The sequence below is a fragment of the Ambystoma mexicanum genome, chromosome 8 (genome assembly GCF_040938575.1).
Source record: "Ambystoma mexicanum isolate Mex_15411 chromosome 8, UKY_AmexF1_1, whole genome shotgun sequence".
NCBI lineage: Eukaryota > Metazoa > Chordata > Amphibia > Caudata > Ambystomatidae > Ambystoma > Ambystoma mexicanum.
This window is the reverse complement of record NC_090929.1, coordinates 739,125,722-739,147,795: the sequence shown is the minus strand read 5'-3', so window position 1 is coordinate 739,147,795 and position 22,074 is coordinate 739,125,722. Positions and strand designations below refer to the sequence as shown.

At 46.2% G+C, this 22,074-nt stretch overlaps 1 protein-coding gene across 1 annotated transcript in view; it reads left to right on the top strand.

Annotated features, from left to right (window-relative positions):
• ALOX5 (arachidonate 5-lipoxygenase) overlaps nucleotides 1-22,074 on the top strand; it is an 846,300-nt gene that overhangs the window by 262,771 nt on the left and 561,455 nt on the right. Inside the window, exon 5 of the mRNA XM_069610558.1 lies at nucleotides 13,062-13,168. Coding sequence (XP_069466659.1) covers nucleotides 13,062-13,168 — 107 coding nt within the window. The remainder of the gene's footprint in view (nucleotides 1-13,061; nucleotides 13,169-22,074) is intronic.

Below are 22,074 nucleotides of genomic sequence, written 5' to 3'. Positions count from 1 at the left end.
CCCCGCAACCCCTGCATTATTTTTAAATGTGCGGGGACACCCCCGCAACACCTGCTCCCACAATTATCCCCCCCAAAAATATTGCCTATGGCGGGACAAACGACCACATGTACGGTGATATTTTTGGTGGGGATAATATGTAGGGATACCTTAAATCAGTGTGTATTCCTGTACACATGAGGAACCCAGTTTTATCTTGAGTATGCACCAGGGAAGGTAGTCAGAAAGGGTGTTTTAAAACGGGTGTGTTATGATGGAATCCCTTTTCACCTTATAACAGTCTTTCCTCTGTATGGTGGGCTGTCCTTCAGCTGACCTACTCTCGGGACAGCATTAATGGCTTTTAGGGACCAAACGTATTGGGTTGAATAAGAACGTCGATGAATGATAAGCACAAAAGTCACATAGCCAAAAATATTTTTAGCAGACCGTGAAGAACATAAATGGAAATCACTGTGCCAATTTGTGTACAGCGCGATTCGTGTCACATGGGTAAATGAGAGACTAACCAACAATCCAATGATCTTTTAGATTAAGCGATTGTTGTAAGTCAGAATTCACCATTTTGGTTGGGAGGAAAAACGTGTGGTTTCGGGCTTTTCCACAGCAGACTCCTGAAGATACCGCGCTGTGTAGATGGAATTCTGGGGCAGTGACACACAGGCTTCATTATGTAGAGAGTCCATACAAGCTCCAAATATGGACTATATGACAACAGTGACAGGGCCAAACTCTGCAGTGCAGTTAAAGGTGTGTGGACCTGAGCAAAGCCCGAGCACACTGCCACCCCTTTTTGGCCCATATGAGGAGAAAGAAGGACATTTTATATATGTATTGTGGTAAGTCAGAATCAAGGCTGAGACACTGAGGTTTTGTTTGAAGGGTTTTATTGTTATCACGTTATCCTAATCTTCCCCAAAAATGTACACACTGCAGCCCTGTTCTATAAAACAAAGTCCAAACACTGCTCGTCAGAATGTCTGTAAATTAACAACGTAGTCTGTCCATAATCCGACTCGTACCTAACTACTCTCCCGGTCTAAAAAAAAACAACAAAAGAAACAAAAACAGACTTTGTATAACTAGTAACTGGTAGAGATGGAGGCCTTTGCCCACAGTTCAAATTCAAGATTGGAGGTTCTTGGTGCGTTGGAATGCTTTCAAGGTGTTCTAGCCCAGCCCTCTCTCAGCCTCTTCCCAGTTTGGGATTCTCTCTGCCTTTCACCCCTGTGGGATTCTTTCAGTTTTTTTCAGCCCCATTCTGGGGCTCTTCTTCTCACTCCCCACTTTGCAGTGTTCTTCCATTGTGCCTACTCTTGGCTCTTCTTGCTCTCTCTCCACACTCAGAGGTGTTTTCAGGCTCTCCCCACGCTGGGGATTTTCTTAATCTCACTCCCCACTCTGGGGTGTGCTCATGCTCTTCCCACTCTGGGGCCCTTCTTATTGTCACCCTCTGCTAGGGTTCTCCCAGTTTCTCTCCCCTTTGGGGCTGTTCTCCTTTCTCCACCCCAATCTGGGATTCTTCTCCTTCCCACTCCACTCCTCTGGTGTGTTCTTTGTCTTTCCCCAACCTGGGCTTTTTTTTCTCTTCTTCTCTCCATTGCCGGCCTCCCTTTCCACTGGAGTCATTGCATACCTAATTGTCTTGAGCCGTGTTCCTCATAGGGGCCTTGAGTAATGCTGGTTCTCCAGTCGGTGAGCAGACACTAACACATCTCTTTTGCCGGGCACTGCATTGGTCTCACGAGGTTCGATTCTCTAATCCTCACCATTCGGTCGGCATGCAGTCACTTATGCATATTTTCTTTAGCTGGGATCTGCATCAACATTGGGAGAGTCTACCTTCTTGTTCTTGCAGCTTGGTCGGTGTGGAATCACCTATCCAACTTCTCAGCTGGCCTTTGTGTCATCCTACCAAGACTCTCCCTCATTAGCTCAGCTCGGTTGGGGCAGAGTCGCTTATGAAGCTTCTCTACTGTGCTCCATGCTATCTTACCAAGACAGTCTCATGTTCTCTCGACTTGGTTAGGGCAGAATCGCTTATGTGGCTTCTCTGCAGGGCTGTGCGCCATTCTATCACCACCCTTTCTCGGTCTCCCAATTCGGTCGGCACAGAGTCGCTTATTTAGCTTCTCCGCTGGGCTCCTGGTAGTCCTTCTGAGACTCTTTCTCATTATCATAGCTCGCTCTGTCAGGAGTCGCCTGTGCGGCTTCTCCGCTGGGCTCTAGGCAGTGCTTCCGAAACTCTTTATCGTTCTCTCGACTGTGTCGGTGTGGAGACACTTATGCGGCTTCCATGCTTGGCTTGGGTAGTCCTTCTGAGACACTTGTATCTCATTCATGTAGCCTCTCGGGCTGCTCCAGTTGGCCATCAGCTGAGTTCTGCTGCATTCTACTGGTGCACGGTGCATACCTGTCTGCCGACACTGGCCTTCTTTTTCTCTCACCTGACACACCTCCTTTGGCCTCGTTGGTGCGATTGAACTCCGTGGGCCTGCTGAGAATCTTCTGTGATTGGTTGCCCCAGAGACGCTGCGCCAGTGGATTGGTTCACTTGTCTTTCCTTATTCTTCATAGAAGATTTGGTATACCTAGGATCAGAAGCCAAGTCACCCATTAGTAAAGGGTGTACATGGTTATCATAAAACTCAACCCCCTACATACCTTACAAAGATGTTACTGACTGGGGGGGTGGTGACTTATCCACTGTCAGAGTCTCTATCCTCTAAGGGGGAGCCACATGCAGACAGTTCACGCTTACCCTATCCCATAGAGGGGGATAAGTGTATTAGGCTCACTAGCCTAGTTCCAGACATGGTGACTCCCCCTTGGGGAGAGGTGACGATCTCCCTGGAATCATCACATCAATTATTAATGTATGTGTTTGTCAAGCAGCACTAGACTAATGGATACATCAGACGGTAGAGTTAGAAGGTGGGGAGAAGATGAGGGAAGTCTGGCTAGGAGGTCTTACCATAGAGGAAAGATTCACAGATACCATACAGTCAAGACTTCACAAATGCAGTAAAGACCAGCAAATTCCGGGTTGGTTTTGTTATTGATAATTTTGCTAAGAAAGTATGTCCAAAAGTTAATGTCAAACTTATTTTTCAAGGATCATCAAGGTCTGGTAATAGCTACCCCTGGGCTTATATAGCAATGCAAGATGTCCAGAAAGGTCCAAAGATTAACTGCATGTGCAATTGCAGAGCTGGTGTTTGTTAGGGAGAATTCTCTGTTTAGGCTGAATTTCCCTACCTAGTGAGTCCCCCAGCAGCTTTGCTGGATTTCTGGGGTTTAATTTTTTTCTCCTGCCAAGAGTGAGACTCTTTTACCCTCACTCTTGGACATGTTGAAGTGTGTTTTCTTGGTTAAACCTTGTGTTGAATGGGCTATGGGGTCTTTTACTCCATAGGGCCTCATGTATTTTTGTGATGTGGGTCACACAGCACCCTCTGTGCCGTGACCCAGGGGTGTCCTAGGGACTCCCCAACATAGACTCCATACCCTGGGACTGACTACTGTCTCCCAGGGCATGTAAAGTCACCAAAGACTTTGCTAGTCTTGAATCCTGAACAGAACCAGTACAAACCATCATATTGTGGACGTACTGGCTGGGGCAATTCGATTGCCCCAGGGTCTGTTAGTCGAGGGGGCACGTCTCCGTCCCCCCTGATCGAGTTTTGGCTGGTGGCAGTGGAAACTACTTTTTATATTCGACCGCGAATATTTCCCTATGGGATTTCCCATTGTTTTAGGCTAACACATTTAATTATTTATTTACGGTAGCCTTAAACATACCGCCAGTTTATATATTTATTTTTATAACTCCGGTTGGGACTTTTTGCCAAAACTTGATTCTAAAATGGCGTTGGTGTTCGCCTCTGTAACTCTGACCCAAAGTGGAGCCCTTTGTTCCACTTTTGGCGGGCTTCTCCACAGAAGCCCTCCAAAGTGGTGCCACTCTGTCTGGGGTACTTAGGAGGGGTGGAGGGGGATTTAGGCACCCTGGACTGAGTTACCTTGGTAACTCAAGTCGCACTCCGTCCTGACTGGCCCAAGTGGTGAGCCGCCCGGCTCACCACTTAGCATGGTTGAGTGACAGCTAGGCTGGGTGAATGGGGGTTTGCTGCATAAAAGCAGGGCTTTGGGGACTGGGACTTCAGAAGTCGCCACAGGACCAAGAATCCGACGAGGGAAGAGCTGAGCCGACCTGCTTCGACGACACCACCCGGTGGAGCCCTGCTGAACCGTCTCACCACTTTTTCCCGACGACCGAGGAGAACTCTTAACGGAGTGGCTCCTTCCCTTGACTGGTGGGGACAACCAGTTTTCGCCTTCTTTCCGTTCTTTGAGGTATCTCGTGGCCGCCTTGCCTGTGCCAAGCACCCCGGCAACCGGAATACCACACTTTACCCCCATACCGCGAAAGTCGGCACCAACCCTTTAACCGGAGGACTCCGCGGCTGGTTTCTTCCCGGGCAGTGCAACGACCCTCTTCTTCTGCTCTTCAGCGAGAACTTCTTCTCCCCTGACCGACGTCGAGCCCTGCTGCCACTGCCTGGAACAACTGCCACCGCTGGAGGATCCTTTCCGCTTAAGGTACTGTGTTCTGCCTGGCTTCCCTTGCTACCGACTGTACGGGGTAGATTTAGTCCCCGGCTTTCGAACCTGGGAGTGCCTGGGACACTTTGGCTAAACTTTCTGAGCCACTCTAACCTCTTTTTGACTCTTTGCAAGACTTTGAATCTCTAACTAACAGTGTGATCTTGGGCACATTTTCGCTCCGGCTACTCTAAGAGTGGGCCCTGCCTAGTGACTTTTGCTCACCTGTGACTTTATTCTTCTGTAAGCCTATTGCAAGTGCTCTGGACCTTAGAGTGGTGTGTCTAACCCATTTCTGCTTTTTCTCTCCCTTTCTTGGAAACTACTAGAGTGTCATCTAACGTTAAGCACTCACCTCTGTTTTAATTAAGTGGTGTTTTACCTAGAGTTGTCTAGATAGGAGAAAGGATTGAATCTACTTTCATTATAACTGTGTTGAAGTACTTTTACTATATTTTTGCTAGAGTGTTTTTAACTTATGTGTATTTTAAATAAATAACTATATACTTTTGAAACCAAGCTCTGGTCAGTGTTTGCTTGTGCTATTGTGTTTTGGTACATATTGTGTATACTTTACATACTGCCTAACTCTTCTTGAGAGAAGTCTGACTGCTCAGCCACAGCTACCAGGTAAATCTGGGTGGTACAGACTGCTACCAAAGGGGTTTACTGCTCTACCTGTAGTCTTAAATCTTTTGCAGTGTTCCCCAAGGGAACTGCACAGGTTTCTGCCTAACACTGGTGTACAGCGGTGGGATTTGTATTGAGTATACATTTTATTGTGCTTTAGATACCTTAGTGCAACTAACCACAAAGCTTAGCACTGAAAAAGTAAAACCTCTAACATGTCAGTTATAGAAAGCTATAGTCAAGAGTCCCTTGCAGCCAAAACTGCTGATTGTTTAAGAGTGCTCTGTAAACATAAGGATCTCCTGACTAAGGGCAAGAAAATGGAGCTGATTGAAAGATTGTTAGCTAACCAAAGTCTGGGTGATGGTTCAGAGGAACCTACCACTCCAGCGACTGTAGATGACAGTGTTGAAGTTAACATGGAGCAAAATGTTGATGTTTCTGAGGAAGAGTCAGAAGAGGAGGGTGAGGCTGTTGTAACTGTCCCCCCTAGGCCTCTGCCTGCTCTACCTGCTGTACCTACTGGACCTTTACCAGGTCCCACATTTAGTCCTCAGTACTTTGAACTGGAGAAAATGAAGCTAGAATTGGAGTATAAGAAACTTAATGCTCAAACTGACAAAGAACTAAGGCTAAGGGAAATGGAGCTCAAGTATGACTTAGAAATGAAGAAATTATCTGTTGAGAATGTTTCTCTCTCTGGCTCCTCTAGAAGTTCCAGTCCTAAAAGACCCCGGATGCCTAAAGAATTGGTTGGTATGTATGAGCCTAAGTTGGATGTGTTGGATTGGTTGTCTCTGTTTGAATATAATCATGGGCTCCAGAACATCACAGGAAATGACTTACTCACCTGGTTGTTCTCTAGGCTTCCCCCTGTTGCAACTGATGTGGTAATGGAGATGGGGGAGGAGGATAGGAAGGACTATGAATGTGTGAAACTAGCTTTGATAGCTAGGTTTGGGAAGACCCCTTCCCAGTATCTTAAGAGGTTTAGGAGCCTCAAAAAGCATGATGGTACCCCTTGGGCTACCTGGGTGAGTGAATGTTTGAAAAACTTAGAGGGATGGATTAAGGGTTACAAGGTGAACACTTATGAGGGGATGAGAAATCTCTTTATGTTGGAGTCAATTTATGATGCCTGCTCTCCTGAGCTCAGACAGCACTTGGCTGATTCACAGGAATTGGATCCTAGGAGGCTAGCTAGGGCTGCTGACTTGTGGGTTGCCAACAGGGCCACTCCCAAGGATTCTGGGGTAACTCAGAGGAAGGATGGGGAGAAACAGCCTAAAAAGGACTCCAAAGAGAATTCTAATACCTCCCATACCCAAGAGGGCCGCAAACAACCAAATAACCAGGGTAAGCCCCAGGGTAAACCGAATCAGGCTAGTGTACCTTCTGGCCACAAGCCAGAAGGAGGTCAGAACAAGCCACCCTTCCAGAGAGCATTTGGACAATGCTATGTCTGTCAGGGTACTGACCATATCAAAGGAGATCCCAAGTGCAAGGGTAAACCTGCAGGGATCAGCACAGTCTCCTTAGCCTTCACTCCTGAGGATGAAGTACAGATGGCTAGTGCCCACTTTGAACTCTTTGCTGAAGAACCCTTGGGTCTTCAAGCAACTGTAAACTTAGAGCCTATGGGTCTGGTTAGTCCCCAGAATAGGGTTGTGTATAACTCCCTACCTGTTAACTCTAAGGTGTATTATGTGGACAGTGTTCTTGTCAATGGCCAGGATACTCCTGCCAGGAGAGACACTGGGGCCAGCAGAACAGTAGTGGATGAAAGCTTCTTTCAACCTGAGGATGTGGCCAAAGCACCCAAAGGTCCCACTAAGATGTCTGGAGGCCCTGTCCAAATGGTTCCTATTCTACCAGCCCTCATTCAATGTAACAACATGACAGTAAGGATCCCTGTCAGTGTTCAGGCTGAGGTACCTGGGAAGGTCCTGTTAGGGAATGACCTAAGAACTCTAGGAGTAGTGTCACATACCCCCAGGCCTCCCAGTATGGAGAAGCAGAACTTAACCAAATTGGCTAGAAAGGCTACCTTGAAGGACCCTTCTAAGCCTGTGGGACCCTCTACTGAGAACCCCACTACAAGCCCTGGGTTTAGTAAGTTGACCTCTGACCCAGGCACCTTTCCGGATAGTATGCTAGGAACATGGGAGCCCCAACCAAGCTCCATCATTGTTCCCCTAGTCTCAGAGTCTCTGACTCCCCCTGCTTCTGAGGAAGAGGTGGATAGACCAACTAGGCCCCTATCTGGACCCGAGAGAACTGGTAATTCTCAGTGCTGGTGGAAAACCAGAAAAGAAAAGTCTAAGGCCAAAAACCTTCAGACTGTTGGACCTTCTACTGAAGACCCCAACTCAAATCCTAATATTAGGGGGGGAACTCCTAAAATAGGTAAGGGTAGATCTAAGAGGAAGGGGAAGCAGGTACATTGCCTAACCCCAACCCCTCCAACCAAGAGGCCTAAGACCCAACCTGCTCCCACAAGAGAGGTGGTGAGGAACCTTGGAGGCCCCTCTAGATCTAAGGGAATCCTTTATAAGGACCCCTTGAAAAAGCCTAACATAGGTTCAGAAGTTGTACCAACTTCTGAGGGACTGGTCAACCAGATCCCCTATAACAAAAAGACTGATGTTCCTCAAAGGGTCTGTAGGTCCGTTAGCTTACAAAAGAAAACCTTTGAGTTCACCATTGAGCACAGGTCAGGGTGTCACCATCAAAATGCTGATGGACTCTCTAGGATGTATATCATCGACTAGAGGTATGAGGTTCATCCAGGAGTGGATTAAATCCTCCTGTCCCTTAGTCTGGGGGGGGCGAGTGTTAGGGAGAATTCTCTGTTTAGGCTGAATTTCCCTACCTAGTGAGTCCCCCAGCAGCTTTGCTGGATTTCTGGGGTTTAATTTTTTTCTCCTGCCAAGAGTGAGACTCTTTTACCCTCACTCTTGGACATGTTGAAGTGTGTTTTCTTGGTTAAACCTTGTGTTGAATGGGCTATGGGGTCTTTTACTCCATAGGGCCTCATGTATTTTTGTGATGTGGGTCACACAGCACCCTCTGTGCCGTGACCCAGGGGTGTCCTAGGGACTCCCCAACATAGACTCCATACCCTGGGACTGACTACTGTCTCCCAGGGCATGTAAAGTCACCAAAGACTTTGCTAGTCTTGAATCCTGAACAGAACCAGTACAAACCATCATATTGTGGACGTACTGGCTGGGGCAATTCGATTGCCCCAGGGTCTGTTAGTCGAGGGGGCACGTCTCCGTCCCCCCTGATCGAGTTTTGGCTGGTGGCAGTGGAAACTACTTTTTATATTCGACCGCGAATATTTCCCTATGGGATTTCCCATTGTTTTAGGCTAACACATTTAATTATTTATTTACGGTAGCCTTAAACATACCGCCAGTTTATATATTTATTTTTATAACTCCGGTTGGGACTTTTTGCCAAAACTTGATTCTAAAATGGCGTTGGTGTTCGCCTCTGTAACTCTGACCCAAAGTGGAGCCCTTTGTTCCACTTTTGGCGGGCTTCTCCACAGAAGCCCTCCAAAGTGGTGCCACTCTGTCTGGGGTACTTAGGAGGGGTGGAGGGGGATTTAGGCACCCTGGACTGAGTTACCTTGGTAACTCAAGTCGCACTCCGTCCTGATTGGCCCAAGTGGTGAGCCGCCCGGCTCACCACTTAGCATGGTTGAGTGACAGCTAGGCTGGGTGAATGGGGGTTTGCTGCATAAAAGCAGGGCTTTGGGGACTGGGACTTCAGAAGTCGCCACAGGACCAAGAATCCGACGAGGGAAGAGCTGAGCCGACCTGCTTCGACGACACCACCCGGTGGAGCCCTGCTGAACCGTCTCACCACTTTTTCCCGACGACCGAGGAGAACTCTTAACGGAGTGGCTCCTTCCCTTGACTGGTGGGGACAACCAGTTTTCGCCTTCTTTCCGTTCTTTGAGGTATCTCGTGGCCGCCTTGCCTGTGCCAAGCACCCCGGCAACCGGAATACCACACTTTACCCCCATACCGCGAAAGTCGGCACCAACCCTTTAACCGGAGGACTCCGCGGCTGGTTTCTTCCCGGGCAGTGCAACGACCCTCTTCTTCTGCTCTTCAGCGAGAACTTCTTCTCCCCTGACCGACGTCGAGCCCTGCTGCCACTGCCTGGAACAACTGCCACCGCTGGAGGATCCTTTCCGCTTAAGGTACTGTGTTCTGCCTGGCTTCCCTTGCTACCGACTGTACGGGGTAGATTTAGTCCCCGGCTTTCGAACCTGGGAGTGCCTGGGACACTTTGGCTAAACTTTCTGAGCCACTCTAACCTCTTTTTGACTCTTTGCAAGACTTTGAATCTCTAACTAACAGTGTGATCTTGGGCACATTTTCGCTCCGGCTACTCTAAGAGTGGGCCCTGCCTAGTGACTTTTGCTCACCTGTGACTTTATTCTTCTGTAAGCCTATTGCAAGTGCTCTGGACCTTAGAGTGGTGTGTCTAACCCATTTCTGCTTTTTCTCTCCCTTTCTTGGAAACTACTAGAGTGTCATCTAACGTTAAGCACTCACCTCTGTTTTAATTAAGTGGTGTTTTACCTAGAGTTGTCTAGATAGGAGAAAGGATTGAATCTACTTTCATTATAACTGTGTTGAAGTACTTTTACTATATTTTTGCTAGAGTGTTTTTAACTTATGTGTATTTTAAATAAATAACTATATACTTTTGAAACCAAGCTCTGGTCAGTGTTTGCTTGTGCTATTGTGTTTTGGTACATATTGTGTATACTTTACATACTGCCTAACTCTTCTTGAGAGAAGTCTGACTGCTCAGCCACAGCTACCAGGTAAATCTGGGTGGTACAGACTGCTACCAAAGGGGTTTACTGCTCTACCTGTAGTCTTAAATCTTTTGCAGTGTTCCCCAAGGGAACTGCACAGGTTTCTGCCTAACAGTGTTCAACAGAGACTGCTGCATTTTATGAGTAGTTGCCATGCCATTCGCACGATCCTGTGTGGGTGTTCCAAGTAACTGGTATACTATTGGAGGCTCTGCTCTCTTCTTTGACATGATTGGAATGAAATGATCGGGAGATGGGCAATGTGTGCAATTAGATCTGAGATTAGTTAGCCTGATCAGAATATGGCATGGTTTGTGATGCAAGACCCCGGGATGTGGACCCTTGATACTGACAGTCCACTTTTCAGGCTCTGTAGAATGTAGCCTTCCATGGCAGAACATGACAACCAGAATTGGGGTCCTTATTGGACCTGAAATAAAATAAAGATAAAACTGGTTTCTCAGGAAATATTCTCATTTTACAACCATTGACAGATCTGCAAACAGCACAAACCACAGCGCAAAGCAATGGATAACTGGTTACCCTGTTAGATGGATTATCAGGCAACCAAGGACACACTAGAATACACACAGTTTATCCAGAAACCATATGAGCATCAAGTGAGCTTATATCCACAAAGCTGCGACTAAATCAGTCCTTTAGATGTAATCGGGACACCATTTTCACAGGAACCACACATGAGAGAGACTGTATATCCCTTCTGTCGGTGTAAATGGTGTGCAGGCTTTCCATCGAAAAAGTTTCCAACAAAACGTTTTCCATCGAAACGTATGCAACGAAAAATGTGCATTGAATGCATATTTGTGTGGGGTAAAGGGTTCATTTAGGTTGGGGTGGGTTTTTAAAGGTAAAAAACAGGGGTTTGGGGGGGTTGGGGTGGACCCAGCCCAAAAAAAAAAGGAAATGCATTCGATGAATATGTTTTCGTTGGATAATTTTTGATGCATTTTCATTTCATTGGAAAGTTTTCGATGTAAAGACATGTAACCGATGTCCCAAGGGCAAGGACTGGACCTTTAGGTCAAGCCACAGTCACGTACTCCGTGAGGGGCTTTTCATGACATGCCTTCCCATCAAGATGGTCTCATGACAATCTGTCCCCAAGAAGCCAATCTGGAAGGCAAGTCCATGGCTCGGCCTTGTCTGGTCCGGCATTCAGTTTCTCCTCAGCCCCAAAAAACTATAGTTCCATCCCTAAAATGAAACAGATCGGTGGTTTCCAGTCTAGAACAGACTGGCTTATGACAGAAAGTTGCCAGCTGTGCTAACACATCTGCATAGTCCCATGTCCACAGGACGAGTTATTGGGAAATGTAGGCATAAGGGCATATTTATTTATTTGCATTTGTATAGCGCACTTGCAGCCCAGAGGCATCGAGGTGCTGTTACGTGAGATTGTAAGTAGACTTGATTCAATGTAGACAGATGACAATAGTCAACATGCCTGATTACAGAACAGAGGTGATCAGACAGAGGTGCAGAGGTGTTACATGGAAAGCAAAAACATTGAGGCATAGAGAATTTCTTGTATGAAGGTATTCTGACTAAACAAAAAGCGAAGTTTTGTTAGCTTTGCGGAATGCTAAGTGGGAATCAATCATACGTAGGTGAGTGGGAAGAGCATTCCAGTGTGAAGCGGCCATAGTGGGGGAGCTGGAGACACCAGCACGGATTCTTCGTGTCTTGGGCGTGGTGATCAGGTTAGTGTAGTCTTTCCTCAAGGGCCTGGAGGAACCATGCTTGACAATTCTTTGGACCAAGTATTATGCGTGAGCGACAGGGTTTTAAAGACAATTCTCTCTTTGACAGGGAGCCAGTGAGCCTGCCTTCTCACTTCAGAGATGTGGTCTCTTCTTGAGGTTCCTGTGGCTGCCCTGAGGGCGTTATTCTGAACAAGTTGGAGTTTAGAAAGGTTTTTGTTGGTGGTCCCTACAATGTGGGCATGGCAGTAGTCCAGTCTAGATCCGATTATTGCCCTAGCAATGGTGAGGCAATTTTGTCGAGATAAGAAGGGCCTGGCTGCATTGAGTACTTTGGAGTAATATGCGGGGGAGGAGGCAATGGCATTGACCTCTCTGTCCATAGTAAGGTTCGAGTCAAGGTCATATACTCCAAGTATGGCACCATGAAAGAAGAGGTGCAAGCTCGAGCTGAACATTTTAATTGCACCAAACCACATTCATTTAAAGAATAACAATTGAAGTGTTTTAGGATCCCCCCGCCCAATGATGTGCAAAAAGAACTTATTGCAGAAGGAACAACCTTCGTCATCACACTAATAACAGGAGCCAAAGACTTAAATGTGCATGATATATCTTAGGTGCCATTTAGATATGGAGGATATCAATATTTCCATCATACTGATCTTTCCAGTAATTCGAGAGATTTGAACTACTTCGGCATTTAAAGGCAAAGACACATTTAAATACATCACTCTTCAAAATGCGAAAGTGGACACTCATTCCAAGTTAATTTATGTTAACATTATGCTGATAAATAGATTCTTAACTTCTTTGGAGTGAATTTATGAATGGAAATAATCATGCCTGTATTATGTATTTTACCATGTTCTGGAGAGAAATAGTGAACATTTTTAACATTTTAGCTCGATTTAAGTGAGTCATTATGAGCTGGAATTTATTTGGGAATGGCATTTTTGATATCTGTTGTGTAAAGCTGAACAAACTATATCACAAATAAAAATTTCAAAAATAGAGTATAATTGCATTTGGAATTTGGAAGAGCTACTGTGCTGTTTACAGAGTGATGAAGAGTGAGATAGTATGGAAGAAAGTGCTACATAGTACATTGAGAGAAGTGTCAGTGATATCGGGTTTGCTGCATATAGACAGGAACTATTCACTACAAGCATATTCAATTTCATAGCAATGTTGTGTGAAAGTCTTTTGAACTTGTCATGTGCAAGGTTGCGTGTAACATAACACTCACTTTGTGTATGCAGGATGGAGAATCTCTTTGTGAATGGCTTCATGCACATGTTCCAGTCTTCGTGGCATGACTTTGCAGATTTTGAAAGGATCTTTGTCAGGATCAGTAATACAATTTCAGGTATGTTACAAGCTACTGTGTTCACAGTTCAGACTGGTTATTGCTTTACAACTGCTGTTGATTTGGAAATGGGGATATCACAGTTGATGGGGATACATTCATTGTAATGCTCAGAAGGTGACAGCTGATGGAAAGCACCCTGTGCTATTGGGCTGGGTCATCTTGTGAATAAGTCCGCTGAACATATGACCATATTCATACCCACTACCAGGCCTCATGTTATCAAGGTCTCCTTTTACCAGTTATGGCTGCTTAGCCAACCACACGTTGTGGTGGGTAGGCCCAAACAAGTAACGAGATAAAGAAGGTCCAGCAGTTCCCTCTGATGGTGACCCCCAGGATTTGGGGATAGTTTGCAGTCAGCCAAATTAGAGCTGCTCTAACCCCTTGCATGTTGACTCCCCTGTCACACTCAAAGCCCAGATTGCTGTTTTGTCCGCCGCCCCCGAGATTGGTATGGCAGAGTGTCGCACAGGTCACACCTACCTCCAATGTATGTTGTATATGCACATCCGAATGGCAAAATGACACCATGGTTATCTTTCATACACATCCAAGGACCTTTGATACACATCAATAGTGATTTAATGTATTTCTAGCTAGAGAGAATTGCAGTTCACCTGCAAATATGCTTGAGGCTTTAAATAATTTTTGTGAAGTTTTTAGTTTAGCCCATCAAAGCAGAAAGCTATAGACTTACTTGATTTGAAATAAACTCGCATTTCTTGCACCTAGTTCCATCAAAGGAGTTAACAGAAAAAAAAACATTGACAAGGAAGACTAGACTAGAAAATGTGCTACTTGTTACTTGAGAACAAGAGCCAACTCTGATTATGATGACACCTTTGCCAGCTGCAGCATCAGTAGCGGAAGCACTACCATTAGTTAAGTCTAATTATACAATTAACCTTTGTGATGGCCAATTCGGCTAAGTACTATACGTTATCATCTGTACACATCTAAAACCAGTCCATTACGAGTGATTTTGATGAAGCCAACCTATGTCCAGTACAATCAAAACATAGTCATAGGAGCCCCTCTGCAAGAACGAACACGGCTAAATGACCTGTTCTTTGGGAAGGTACCCACTCAAGAGTCTGCAGCCACACTTTGGCTCACTGTACCTTTCACAGAAGGGAAATATCCATTTGCATATCAGTCTTTGACCCGCCCACATGGGCAGTCCAGCACCGAAATGGTTGCAGAAGAGTGCATTTGGTGAATGTAATTGAATGTCCCATATTTTGTGTGAAGGGCAAAATATAAATTGCAAATTAAGATTTTAAGAATTGTTGGAGTCAGGAAATTGCATTCAGTGCTTTTATTCGGTGTACCAACCTGGCAACTCGATGAGAGAAAACGTTAGTTGTAAAGATGTGTTGTTAAACAAAATACTAGTTGGAAAGACTTTTTTTGTTTGGAGACAGTAGAGTACATCAAGTGGTTAAAAGTAAGTGTGCCATATTTTTTGAAGTGCATCAAAATACTACCTACAAAGACAAATTCTTGCAATTGTTTGGGGGCAAATGTGTATATTCAGTGGTTGTTTTAGGTTTGCCAACTTGTTTTGATGGAATGGAGAAAACACAGTTCTTATTTGTGGTGAGATACAAATTATTATTTGCAAAACACATTCATAGAATTGTTTTGGGGCAGGAGATTGCATTCAGTGGATGTGCTGGGTATTTGTGGAATGTCTGTATGTGTGATAGTCTACTATATCGAATGTGGCATGTCGAGATGGAGGAGACTTAGAGGCCAAGGATAGCAATCATCCTGGATGTTAAGGACATTGTCAATCACCTTGATCGTAGCTGTTTCCATGCTGCTTCAGGGTCTGAAGCCATATTGGTAGGATTGAAGGATGTTGTTGGTGTCAATGTGTTGAAGAAGTTGCATTACTACTGCGTTCTCAAGGAGCTTGCCTAGGAAGGGAAAATGGGTGATGGGCCAGTAGTTGCTGAGGTTGTCAGGGCCCAGTATTTGTTTTTTGAGGAGCATAAGGATTTGTCTGTCTTCATTATTGTGGGCAAGGTGCCTTGATTGAGTGAGCTGTTGATGATTTCCAGATAAGGGAGGGCTGCATCAGTCAGAAGGGTCTTGTGCACAGAGGCAGTGAGGATGTCATTCACGTGTAGCCTTGAGGGATGCTAAAGTGGCAGTCAGGTCCTCCATGGTGAATGTCTTGAAATGTTTTCTCGGTAGTGGTGGTTTTGCCGTATGGGATGTGTAGTGTGCGCTGTTAGTTGTGGCATTGGTTGTAACGCTCACCTGATTCCCGTAGAGGCGCCGGTCTTGACTGGGCGTATACCGTATCTTCAAAGGTGATGTGTAACACACGGCTGGCTCTTTGGGCTGGACCTCTGTGCACTGTATGTCTGACTCGAAGGGTAAGATGTCTGCAGATAGAAAATATGGGATTAAGGAACTGGGTTATTAAATGTCTCTCTCTTCTTCCCTTTCTCTTCTCCTGTAGAACCCCAAAGGTTAACGCTCTCACCTTAGGTAAGTGAACGCCGTGCTCTCCATCTGCCTCGGGGCAGGGTGCTGTAACCAGTTTCTTCACTGGATAAGGGGAGCAGGCCTCTTGACTTCAGAGGACTGCTGTCCGTCGTTTACTGCACAAACGGTAAGTGTCGAGTAATTCTAATGTCTTTAAAGTCTTTAGTAATGATGTTTCTTGTTTTGCAGGGTTCCGGCGATGGCGGATGACGGGCTGAAGTGAGTTGAAGATGGAGCCCGTGTGATGAATAGAAGCGCCTGGAAGCACGTAAGTAAGCGCTTGTTGCCTGCTTCACGATGCGCTCTAACTGTCTTTTTATTTTGCAGTTACAAGTTCGGAGCGGCTGCAGGGTGCCGGAATACCCACTGGGTTAGATGTGGAAAGGAGTAATGGCACGTGAGTATTAAAGTTCCCCAATGTCTTTAAACACACCTTGTTTTGTCTTTCAGATGCGGGATGCAGCGCCGAAGGCCTCGGGAGCGTGCGAAGAGTTGGTAAGCTTTTGTCTTTCAGATGCCGGAATGCAGTGTGAAGACCTCCGGAGCGCACGAAGAGTAGGTAAGCCTTTGTCTTTCAGATGCCGGAATGCAGCGCGAGGCGTTGGTGACAGCCGATGGACCAGGTAAGTGAAGAGCTGTCACTGAAGACCGTAATGCTGATCTGTTCTTTCTTGTCTTTATAGGTGTTGCTGAAGACTGGATTCAGGATGGTAAGCCTTTTTCCTTAGGCCCAGGATCAGATGCAGAAGACACGATGAGCGTTCTGCTGCAGAGGATGCAGAATAACGCAAAGCAAGATTCATCCATCGGGTGTGGTTTAAATAGCCTCCTGTAGTGCTTAGGTGTCTCCTTCCACAGCCACGCCTAGGTAAGAAAAGAGTTCCTGCTTTCCAGAAGAGTTCCAGTGTTCTGAATCAAGGGAGTGGCTCCTGCCCCACCCAACAGGAAAAGTAGTTCCAAACAGAAGAGGGTCAGAGGCTCAACTGGCAGGCAAGTAAGCAGCATGGTCTGCTGCAGGTAAGTCCACCCAAGCATTATGAGCCCGGCGCTCCCAGCGCTGGGACTGGGCATATTTATGAGCCTGGTGCCACTGGCGCCAGGACTGGGTCCAAAAGGTCCCAATTGGGACTGGTTGGCACTCGGAACCTGGGTTATGGATCTGCTTCCAAGGGAGTTTGGAAAACCCTGACCTTTTGGAAGCAGAGATCATGACAGTACCCCCCCTCAAGGCCCCTCCCAAACCGGGCTTCTCCGGGGGTTTTGGCTTGTCAGGAAATGTTCGGTGAAATCTTTTGATTAGGCGAGGAGCGTGGACATATTCAGCAGGTTCCCAGGATCTCTCTTGGGGGCCGTAGCCTTTCCAGTCAATTAGGTAAAATAGTTTAGATTTGGAGATCTTGGAGTCCAGAATGCTTTTGACTTCAAACTCGAGTTCTCCATCAACTAGGATAGGTTTTGGAGATTTAGTTAGTCGGGTTTGAGCTTGCACAGGTTTTAATAGAGAGACGTGGAAGACCGGATGTATCTTCATGTGCGGGGGCAAGTCCAACTTGACCGCTACTGGGTTTACTATGGTAGTGATGGAATAGGGACCAAGGTATCTTGGGTTGAATGTGCGTGGCCCTTTTAGAGGTAGATATTTGGTGGATAACCAGACTTGATCCCCTACTTGATATTGAGGGGCTTCCTTCCGATGTTGATCTGCTCCTTTCTTGTATTGTTCTTTAGCCCTTTGAAGGTGAGAAACAGCTTCCTTAAAGGCTTGGGTGATTGTAGAATGCAGGTAGTCTACTGCTGGTGTTTCAAGATCTTGGAGGGGATCCAACTCCGAGGTTCGAGGGTGACTGCCGTACAAAAGAAAAAATGGGGTTTTCCCAGTTCCCAAATGGACAGAGTTATTGTAGGCATATTCGGCTATCCAAAGGGTGTCTTTCCAAGTTTTTTCAGTTTGTTGCAGCATGCAGCGTAAATACTGTTCCAGAGTTTGATTGGTCCTCTCGGTTTGTCCGTCGGTCTGAGGGTGGTGACTGGTCGATAGTCTCACAATAATTTGAGCCGACCAACAGCAACTTTGCCAAAAATGAGAAATAAATTGACTACCTCGATCCGAAATTAGAACCGAAGGAAAACCGTGCAGTCGGACGATGTTTTTGAGAAATTCTCGGGCCAGAGTTGCTGCTGTTGGCAAGCCTTTGAGCGGAATGAAATGCGCCATCTTGGAGAATAAGTCCACGATTACTAGAATCGTATTGTATCCGGAGCATGGAGGTAGATCGGTGATGAAGTCCATAGAAAGCGTATGCCAAGGGCGAGGTGGGATGTCAATAGGGCGTAAGAGGCCTGCTGGTCTTTCCTTTTGACTCTTGTTTTGGGCGCATACTCCACAGGACATTATAAAGTCTCTGATATCTTTTTTCCAAGACGGCCACCAGAAGTAGCGCTTGATCTTTTCTGAGGTCTTGGCCATACCGGTATGTCCTTCCATTAAAGAATCGTGATAACAAGAGATTACTTTTTTCTGTAAATCTGTGCTGGGTAGGTATAATCGTTCTTGGAAATACAAAAAGTTGTCCTTTACTGCAAAGTGCTTTCCCTGCAGATGCCAATTCTGTATGTCTGCTGGAGTTACAAGTTGCCTGGCTTTATCCTTAACTTCCTCAATGGATTCTGTGGCGATTACACCCAGAATTCTTTGTTCGGGAATGATTGGTACAGGTTTAGGGTTGATCAAGTGTTCTTCCACTCCCATCCGAGAAAGTGCATCAGCTTTACCGTTCTTTGTACCAGGTCGATAGGTAATTATGAAGTCAAACTCGGCAAAGAATAATGCCCAACGGAGTTGTCTAGAGGATTGGGCTTTTGCGGTTTTCAAATATTGCAGGTTTCGGTGATCCGTAATCACAGTAACGGTGTGTCGGGCCCCCAGCAGATAATGCCGCCAAGCCTTAAAGGCAGACTTGATAGCCAGAAGTTCCTTGTCAGTAATCGTGTAATTGATTTCAGGAGGCGAGAATTTGCGGGACCAAAATGCCACGGGATGCAACTGATTGGTTACCGGGTCCTTTTGTGATAGAACTGCCCCCATGGCAAGGCTTGAAGCATCAGTTTCCACGATGTAGGGGAGTTCGGGGCGAGGGTGTTTTAAGATTGGTCCAGAGATAAATTTAGTCTTCAAATCCTGGAAAGCTTGTTCCGCCTCGGTAGACCATTCAAAACGTTTGTTTTTCTTTAACAAGGCAGTGATGGGCTGGACTATTCGAGAGAATTCGGGGATAAACCTGCGGTAAAAGTTAGCGAAGCCTAACATGCTTTGCACACCTTTTACGGAGGATGGTGATGGCCATTTGAGAACTGCATCGACCTTCTTTGAATCCATACGCACTCCGCCAGGTGATAATATGAATCCCAAGAATTCAACTTCAGTCACGTTGAAAACACATTTTTCCAACTTAGCGAAAAGTTTGTGTTGACGCAATCTTTCGAGGACCATTTTCACGTGTTTCCGATGTTCAGATTCCGATGAAGAATAAACGAGGATGTCGTCAATGTAAACAACAACACACACATCTATGAGCTCTCTGAGGACATCGTTCATAAAATATTGAAAGGCGGCCGGGGCATTGCAAAGTCCGAAGGGCATGACCTGATATTCAAATAGCCCATACTTGGTGCGGAAGGCCGTCTTCCATTCATCGCCCTCTTTTACTCATACCAAGTGGTAAGCTCCTCTAAGATCCAGCTTTGTAATATATGCATGCTTTTCTGACTTGGTCCAGGAGTTCAGGGATCAAAGGTAACGGATATCTATTCTTAACGGTGATCTGGTTCAGGGAGCGATAATCTATACAAGTTCTAAGGTCTCCTTCCTTTTTTGGAACGAAGAACAAAGCTGAAGAAGCAGGGGACTTGGAAGGACGAATAAACCCATTTGCCAGGTATTGATCCAGGTATTGTCGAAGGTGAAGGTTCTCAGGCTCGGTGAGGGCATAAATTCTACTACAAGGAGGAGTAGATCCAGGTATCAGGTCTATCTGGCAGTCATAAGACCTATGAGGAGGTAGAGAGTTAGCCTGATCCTTCCGGAAAACATCTTGGTATTCTAGGTATTCGGGAGGTAACTGGGGAGTCTCTGAAGAAATTGCTGCCAGTGCAACACCAGGTGGAGGGTGACAAGTAGAGACACATTCTGGAAACTGGACCGTTCTTGCTCGCCAATCGATCAGAGGATTGTGTTTCTCTAACCAAGGTATTCCTAGAATAATCTAAAACTGAGGGGCCTTGATCACATCAAACACGATCTTCTCATGGTGTCCATCTTGACTTACTAGCGTCACCTCTTGAGTGGTATGCGTTACTGGTCCGGAGGCTATCTCCGTACCATCCACCGTAGTAATGACGTCCTTTACAGCCTTGGGACAAAGAGTTAGATTCATCCTCAAAACCATTTCATGATCCACATAATTGCCGATGGCACCGCTGTCGACGTAAGCTTCAATTGCATGTAATCGATCCGGATTATCAGGGCTAATGAGGACCATAGGTATCACGAAATGCGAGGTCACGGAACTGGTTTTCACGCTCGGCAAGAGGACCTCTATTCTTGTCGGGCGAGGTCGTTTCCCTGCTCAGAGTTTGTAACTTTGGTAACTGCAGCTCCTACTGCCTTCTTGGCAGGTTTCACCGGACAGTCTCGAAGAAAGTGCTCTGAGTTTCCGCAATAGAGGCATAATTGCAACTGTTTTCTCCTTTCCCGCTCCTTTTGTGTTAGAGGACCTTTCAGACCCCCTATTTGCATGGGTTCCCCGGAGTCTACTCCTTTGGAAGGAGTTGGCGGTTTGGAAAATACTCGAGCATCAAACTTGGAACGATCGGCCTTCCTGTTCTGCAGTCTGTGATCTATTTGAACGACTAAGTCTATATAGTCCGAACAATCTTGTGGGGGATTCACTACTTGGGCTAACACATCTTTGAGCTCTCCACGTAGACCTCTATAAAACAGCGTAATCCTTTTGTCCTCAGGCCATTGAGTTTCCACTATCAGTCTGTTGAAAGACGCAATATAAGCCAAAAGGTCTTGATTACCTTGTTGCAACGAAAGAAGCTCATTGTCCAAGGCCTGCCCCTGTGAATGTCTTACGAACAGTTTTTCCATACTGAGCTGAAAAGCTTGAAAATCATGGAGGACCGGATCATCTTGATTTACTAGAGGGATCGACCAGTCTGCCGCATTGCCACTAAGGTACGAAAGCACGAAAGCTACTTTAGCTTGATCAGTTGGAAAGGCTGCTGGCCGGCATAAGAAATGCAACCGGCACTGATTGATAAATACTGCAAACCTCTTTGGGTCACCAGAAAATCGTTCGGGCGGAGCCAGAGGTACATTCCCAGGTAGGTTGATCTGCACTGGATTCATAGAGGATGTAGAAGGAAGATTTCCCCCAGATGCGGGTAACGGGGTCTGTCCAGCTTATGACTGTAGCAATTGTCTAGCGAGATCATCTGTTCGCTCCTTGGAAATAATCAGTTCCCTTCTTAGAGCGTTCGTTTCCTGACGGGCTGCATGCACTTCTGCCCTTAGTTCCCCAAGTAACTGGGCTAGCTGGTCGGTATCCGAGGTTTCCATAGCGCCTGGACGGGAGTTTTGTGGTAGGCTTTGCGTTCTGTAACGCTCACCTGATTCCCGTAGAGGCGCCGGTCTTGACTGGGCGTATACCGTATCTTCAAAGGTGATGTGTAACACACGGCTGGCTCTTTGGGCTGGACCTCTGTGCACTGTATGTCTGACTCGAAGGGTAAGATGTCTGCAGATAGAAAATATGGGATTAAGGAACTGGGTTATTGAATGTCTCTCTCTTCTTCCCTTTCTCTTCTCCTGTAGAACCCCAAAGGTTAACGCTCTCACCTTAGGTAAGTGAACGCCGTGCTCTCCATCTGCCTCGGGGCAGGGTGCTGTAACCAGTTTCTTCACTGGATAAGGGGAGCAGGCCTCTTGACTTCAGAGGACTGCTGTCCGTCGTTTACTGCACAAACGGTAAGTTTCGAGTAATTCTAATGTCTTTAAAGTCTTTAGTAATGATGTTTCTTGTTTTGCAGGGTTCCGGCGATGGAGGATGACGGGCTGAAGTGAGTTGAAGATGGAGCCCGTGTGATGAATAGAAGCGCCTGGAAGCACGTAAGTAAGCGCTTGTTGCCTGCTTCACGATGCGCTCTAACTGTCTTTTTATTTTGCCGTTACAAGTTCGGAGCGGCTGCAGGGTGCCGGAATACCCATTGGGTTAGATGTGGAAAGGAGTAATGGCACGTGAGTATTAAAGTTCCCCAATGTCTTTAAACACACCTTGTTTTGTCTTTCAGATGCGGGATGCAGCGCCGAAGGCCTCGGGAGCGTGCGAAGAGTTCGTAAG